The following is a 6,690-nucleotide window of genomic DNA, read 5'->3' on the forward strand; positions in this document are numbered from 1 at the left end:
TTGGTGTCCTGTTAATGAGGCGATCTATACTATATGCCCTAGCAACCAGTAAGAGGCTGCCAGCTGCCACATATGTGTTTATAGACTCAGCTGGCATGCTTCATATGAAATTGTGAGGTGAAGCTTTGAAGCTTATGAAAGCCAAAAAGTTATGCAGAAAAAAAATGAGCTGGCTGTACTATGGTAAGAGAGACCGTTGTTGCAAATTCTTCACGTGAACACGGTTGTCACCTGAATATTTTGCGGCTTTCAGATTTGAAAGTACTTGGAATTGTAATTGTGTGTATTCTTTAGAAGAAGAAAAATGTATTTAGCAAAAACGTGTAGGACTGCAGAAAGCAACATTCTTGTCTAGATTTAGGATAATCCCATCGGCTCATGCAAAAGGCATGCCAAGTAACAACAAATTGTCCATGCTCTATCAACTTGCGCTTCCATGCTCTGGGGGTACACAAACTTTAGAAAGCGGAAGTTTAAAACTTTGTCAATGAGGCTTAGAAGGCTGAGAACCCGTCTACTCCATTCCTGCTGTTGGTGTGTTAATTGAATTGGTGTATTTTGCATAAATGGTGGTAGCCTTATTGGAGGGTGTGTTCCACCAGCCAGGTCTTGTGGTTGTCCATCCATTACCTTTGTAGCTATTCCAAAAGTCAAGCTAGATGCAAAAGTAATAAAACCATTGGGAGACGCTATAGCATATCCACGTCTTAGGTAATGATTTCTGCATGGATGGGAAGAAGCTGGTCTTACGCGGTCTTTTGCTTGAACCTCAAAGAAAAGGTCTGTACAGTCCATGATAGTGCAGGTAAGGCCTTGATGCTGCACTGTCCTTTTCGGCTCAAAAAGTTCTAGGTATCTAGAACTGTACGTAATGGGGATCTGAAAGCAAAATTGGAGTGCATTTAAGTCTGTATATATACATAGAGAATAAGTCGTACCGCAGACTGAAACAAAGGGTGTCAATCTAGAGAAATTAAAAGATTTAAGCGTGTAAAAAGTGAAAGCAAATTGGGAACTCTGGGTAGCCTGCTGTGGGACGTTCCCATGTACGGGTTACATTTACATCTTTGTGTTGTCTTAGTTTTCGGGCCACCACAAGGCAAAAGGGAAGACTTCATGTGGTCTTCGCTTTGACATTACTAGATCCTCAGTAATTCCACTCTGCTTACTCTTTGTGCAGGCTGCAGTGTCATCCTACAGTGAACTAATGCATTAAACTAGGGTGTTTATTAAAGCCCCCCCCATCCATGCATGGCTTTGTTTTTTCATCTCTTACCCTGTTTTTGTATTTTGTTCCGCATCTTACTATTGTCAGCCTCTCTGTAAAATCTGACACTTACTTTGTAGTAAAACAACCTCAAGCTATGACAACATACTTACGTGCGTTATAAGGACATCAGACACTTAACTGGATATGAGAGCTTAATGGTAAGCATGCGAGTTCCCCTAAATAACTGTTGGAATTCTGCAGACTCCCTCCCGATTTGCCTTTGCCACTTTCTCAGTTCCCCAAATACTTGGATTGCAGTACATGTGTGTGGATGTCCACTCCAGTGCTGGCACATAGCACTTTATAATATATTCCAACCTGATTGGTTAGGCTGCTTAGCCAATCCGTGTAAAAACAGGTAAGCTTATTATTCATTCTTTGGTGAGGCTGTGTTTCTTAAACTAGCTCTGTCCCACATTCATCAAAAAGGGACACAGTTATTCTTTAAATGCTGCCCAACGACCTTGTGATACCTATATGCGGAGCATCTCGTAGGGCAGTGGCCTCTGCGTCCATTTCTCTAGCAGATTATAATTTGCACTAAAATTTAATGTCAATGTAATAGGATAGAGATTTGTAACAGTAACTATAAATTTCAAGTTTGTGTGAAACACTATACTTGACACAATTTGCTCCTTTGTAACTAGCAAACCCGAGTTACTTTGATCTTATTGCAATAAGTAGAATTCTTACCTGGGTAAGTCTTGCATGTAGAAGCTCTGTCCAGTTTAGCCAGTAGCGAGAAACCGTAGACTCTGATACTCTGAATCGAAAGGCTAAGTCTTGAAGCAATAAGCCTAGGCGTAATCGGGTGAGAACAAGAAGCAGCTGATCCTCCAAGTTGAGAGCACTTTGAGGTCCAACTTCTGTTCTCTTACGGATTTTGCCAGCACATAGTTTTTGGTCTGCAGTAAGGAAGGTGAGGAAATCAACAAGTTGCTCGTAGCTTTCAAAACCTGTATAAAACCGTACCAGCTTGCTTTCATTTTTTATGCTGCTCATGCTGAAGCTTTTTTCTTCCCTCTGGTTTTCACGATCCTTTACCTGCTGGCCTAAATAAAGCACCGTCCCAGAACTTTGTGCCAACTGCTCCTGTAAGTCTTTATTTTTCTTTTCCAATATTTCATTTTCACAATGTAAATTCTTAATCTCTGCCTCCAGCTGAGAGATCTGTTGACCCGTGTCAGCCAACAGCATCCACCGTTCATTCTCCCACTTCTCCTTCATTTTGAAAAAAGAAAAGAATGAATGGGTGAATATATAAAAATGAAAGAGACTCGTTAAAAGCCAATAGGTTTTTCCTTTATATTAGCTCATAAAGATGTACATATATTATGTATGTATTAGGCTGATACAGCAGACACTCTCCTTAGTTATTTTGCCTGAAATGGTGTTTGGAACTCTAGTTTACGTAATTTTGTTTTAAAGCACCGAAATTGATTAAAAGCCATTTATAAATATTTAGAACAGGGCCATGAGTACAATATACAATCATGACATAAGAACACATACACAATTGCACATCTGTTGAATGCTTTTATATTAGAATTGTAGGTTTGCGTGTAGGTCAGTAAAATGCTCTGTTATGTTAATCTCATCTATTTTATTATTTCCACAAGATTTTGGAGTGTTTCTGTGGGAAATTTTGCCCATTCATCCAGTAGAGCGTTTGTGAGGTCAGGCTCGCAATCCACTACTACCCAAAGGTGTTTGAGGTCAGGGCTCTCTGCTGCCGGTCAATTTCTTTCACACCAAACTCATCCAACCGTGTCTATGGACCTTGCTTTGTGCTCTGGGGTCATGCTAGAGTAGAAAAGGGTCTTCTCCAAACCGTTCCCACAAAGTTGGAAGCATAGCGTTGTCCAATATGCCTTGGTATGTCCCCTTCGGCATTATGGGAGATGTAGTCTTGCAGCAGCTGGAGGGCCGCAGGTTGAACTCCCCTGATATAGTGTATGTATTTTAGCGAGTTAACTGTTACCTGGAGCTCCTGGCATTCCTTCTGCTTTTTGTCCAACGATTCTTGCAGTGAGAGGAGAAGTTGGGTCTGGTGATATGAAGTCCTTTTCAGCTCCTTTACAATCTGTTTTAAGTACTCAGGATCATCTGGCACACCGTAATCTCCATGGTCATGTATAACACAATCAATGATGTCATGTCCTTGTTGTGTTACTTCATTCACTTGCTCCATAAACTCTGCTGCCAACACAAGGTCTCCGATGCTAGACTGAACTTCTGTTAACGATGAAAATTTGATTAATGCTCAGACAGCAAGAAAAAGAAAAATTAAACGATGCATTTCCTAAATTAAAAAAAATACAATGTAATGTTTGTTCCTTTTGATTGCAGTGAAGCTTCTAAAGATCGGGGAATAATTTACTAAATAGTTTAGTGTGCTTATTCATTTATATAGATATATATTTATATATAGATACCCTCCTCACTTCTGTAAGTCAAATTATGTTATATACCACATTTTTGTCCTGTCTACCCATTGTACAGAATGATGGTGCTATATAAAACAATAATAATAATAATTTCCAATAGACATATCACCATAGACACAAAAATGCTTTTAAAAGGACCTCTTATTCTGCATCCTCCTTTCTATTAATCCTCCATGAGGTCTCCGATGCCAAATTATTTTGCCGAGCTTTAAACATACATGTGATCAAGTAAATGCGAAGCCAATCTTAATGTCAAAATGTAAGCATTGTTTTTGGTGTGGGGATCTTCATAAAAGATATGTAAAGCCAAAAATAGCATTTAATAATAAGTTCCATAAAACCCTATACTGGGATAATGTAAATAACTACTCAAAATGAGCAAATACTAATTAAAAGTATCTTTCGTGATAATCGATCACAAATTTAATGAAAAGGATTCTAACACAATCTAGTGATTTATTAACAATAGATAGGAAGTGGGATCTATTAAGTACTTGGCGGTGGAAACCTGTTAGCGTGTCAATAGAATAAATATCACCTGTGAGATAATGGGAGCTGCCGGGATTCCCCAGAGGTCGGCACTAACCCAGGCTGTAACGGGTTAACGCTGCCAAAGGAGAGGAACGGTGCCCAGTGCAACCTCAATCTTCTAATATTAAAAAAAATGATATTTGATGTTAAAGAGACACTCCAGCCTTCACGTGTTCTCTGATGTATATGATATGTGCGGCACCTTAACATTTTTAGGTTTCTATTACACGCGATATACTCATCGCCAGCCAGCACTAGTTCTGGCTCGGGAAAACACTGTGGGCTGGGATCTGTTGAGACCACTGTGTGCATGCGCAGAAAGTGCTCCTGTGAGATTTCAATGGTAGCGCTTTCCTGCAGTGCCAAACACCATGAGACCACAGAGGATTTCAAATTCTAAACCCTGTAATAGTTTATCACGGAGATTCGATTCCAGTGGTCCACTAATGTTGGCAATGATATGGTTAATAATATATTATAATAAAACAAAAATGCTTTTTAGAAGGTATAGATATTACTATATCTTCAATGCTCCAGACTGCGTGACCCTGGAAGTTTGCACATTTACGCTGAAAACCCTTTAACCCCTGAGAATAATGGGAATTTTACTTCCACAACAGTTGGAGATCTACCCGTTATATATCCACAGATAGATATATATATATATACACACACACACATTATAAAATCACACGTCACCTGCTTCAGTTTGCATCGGCTGGCTGTAAAGCCGTCCCTTGTTCTTGGTGGCTCTTATGTCATTTCTTTTTTTCGAAACCTTGGAAGGCAGTCTTTTCGAGGTCTGGTTTTCTTCTTGATCTTCTTGTTCGAGTCCCAGATCAAAAACAGCAACACTGGACTGTTCAGCGTCCTTAACAGATGTTAAAACATAGAAAAAAAAGAACAGATTTCCACAATACTACAGAAATGCTACATATGGACACCTAACAAAGCAATATTTACTTACTTAATAGAAATACTACTTGTTATGTCCTGTCTAGCCATTGTACATCGCTACAGAATATGATGGCGCTATGTAAAATAATATCAGAAACAAAAGAGCCCTTTGCCGGGGCCAATTATCTTTTTTTTAGTTAATTCTTGCCTTAAATACATACTATTAATAATAGTAATAGTACTATTAATAATAGTGAATACAAACTTAAGGCAATGGAAGCACAAAAGAGATTTGTATTGCAAACTTGGGGGAAAAATAACTATTGAAGAATTTTAGCCACTTTGGCATCTTTTCTCAGACTTGTTCAAGAAAGTTACTAAAAACTGAAGAGCATTATTGGGACTGATAATAATACCAGATTCTATCGGAAATCTGTATTATATACAATCAGAAATTGCCACCTATAGCCTCCTGCACCATGAATGCTGTCGGCGCTGCACAAGTTACCTGGGGGGAAAGAAGGGTTAAATAGTCTGTAATCTTGTCTTCGCCTCCTGCCTCCATGACGTCTGAATATTAAACAAGTTTGTTTATCAAAAGTGACGATCAACAAACTGCAGACGCGCTACGGACAGGAAACAGGAAGAAAAGGGTCAGCCTCCTTTTCGATGCAACATGGCAGATATGAACCTGCCCTATTTTGAGACGCTTGCCAATACAAAAAATGGCGGCAACAAGTAGCTGTGTGGGCACCGATGTCATGGTCTGCGTATTGCGTAGAACTCTTAGCAAAGTCTGTATCCAGTCAGTCGGCTGGCTAGGATGTCCGTGTTTTATCGGTGTGTGTGTATTTATATATGCAATAGGTATACATATTTATTTATAGATAAAAATATCACATAAAAGAAATAAGAACAGGTAGCTTGATAGGTAAGAGACTGTAAACTATAATGCATTAAGGAAAGCTGATAAGACATACGGAAAAAGGCTTTTATCTCTGGAAAAATACCTCTTTTAACAGAACCCAACCCCCCCCCCCAGAAGTTAACTAACAACCACTGAAAGGTGCATTTTATTATTATTAAAGGGATCTGGTAAAATTCATTTTTGTCCCTAGAAACGCTATATTAGGACAGTTAAGCTTTTACTTTGAAAGTTGCATTTGTGTCATTCTAGAATCTGGACTGAAAGGACAAGTTAGTAACTTGAAAGTTGAAACCTAAAGGAGTAAACTAGTTAACAATTGTGCGGTGCAATTCCAGGCACATCCACAAGGTGGTAGCAACTCAAACTAAGACAACATGATGAACATACACAGACCGAGATGAACCCCTTCAGGACCCTTTTTTTTTTTTTTTAAACCATGTTTGCACTGAATGGCCAGAGCAGTTTGTGCTTTTGCTATGACTTTATTCAACTCTGATTGCCCACTAACTCATTTATATTGTTTTTTTCCAGCACAAGTAGGGCTTTTTTTTTTTTTAAAGAATAATTATATATATATATATATATATATATATATATATATATATATATATATATAT

The 6,690-nt window shown here is 38.6% G+C and overlaps 1 protein-coding gene and 1 long non-coding RNA gene across 2 annotated transcripts; both read right to left on the reverse strand.

Annotated features, from left to right (window-relative positions):
- Positions 1–297: 297 nt before the first annotated feature.
- On the reverse strand, positions 298–4,980 carry LOC128470042 (uncharacterized). Its single transcript, XM_053451871.1, has 4 exons — positions 4,948–4,980; positions 3,252–3,505; positions 1,964–2,491; positions 298–879 (listed from the first exon to the last, which is right to left on the reverse strand). The coding sequence occupies exons 1-4, from the start codon at positions 4,961–4,963 to the stop codon at positions 358–360; spliced, it is 1,320 nt and encodes a 439-aa protein (XP_053307846.1). The 5' UTR covers positions 4,964–4,980; the 3' UTR covers positions 298–357.
- Positions 4,981–5,009: 29 nt separating this feature from the next.
- On the reverse strand, positions 5,010–5,832 carry LOC128470044 (uncharacterized). Its single transcript, XR_008346012.1, has 2 exons — positions 5,654–5,832; positions 5,010–5,119 (listed from the first exon to the last, which is right to left on the reverse strand). It is a non-coding gene; the product is annotated as an uncharacterized LOC128470044 (long non-coding RNA).
- Positions 5,833–6,690: the final 858 nt, after the last annotated feature.

This window comes from Spea bombifrons, chromosome 12, assembly GCF_027358695.1.
Source record: "Spea bombifrons isolate aSpeBom1 chromosome 12, aSpeBom1.2.pri, whole genome shotgun sequence".
NCBI classification, from domain to species: Eukaryota; Metazoa; Chordata; class Amphibia; order Anura; family Pelobatidae; genus Spea; species Spea bombifrons.

Coding starts and splice junctions, on each gene's coding strand:
- LOC128470042 (XM_053451871.1), bottom strand. Junction 2,492..3,251: donor AGGAATGCCAGGAGCTCCAG/GTAACAGTTAAC, acceptor TTCAAAATGAAG/GAGAAGTGGGAGAATGAACG. Junction 880..1,963: donor TACATGCAAGACTTACCCAG/GTAAGAATTCTA, acceptor TTTTGCTTTCAG/ATCCCCATTACGTACAGTTC.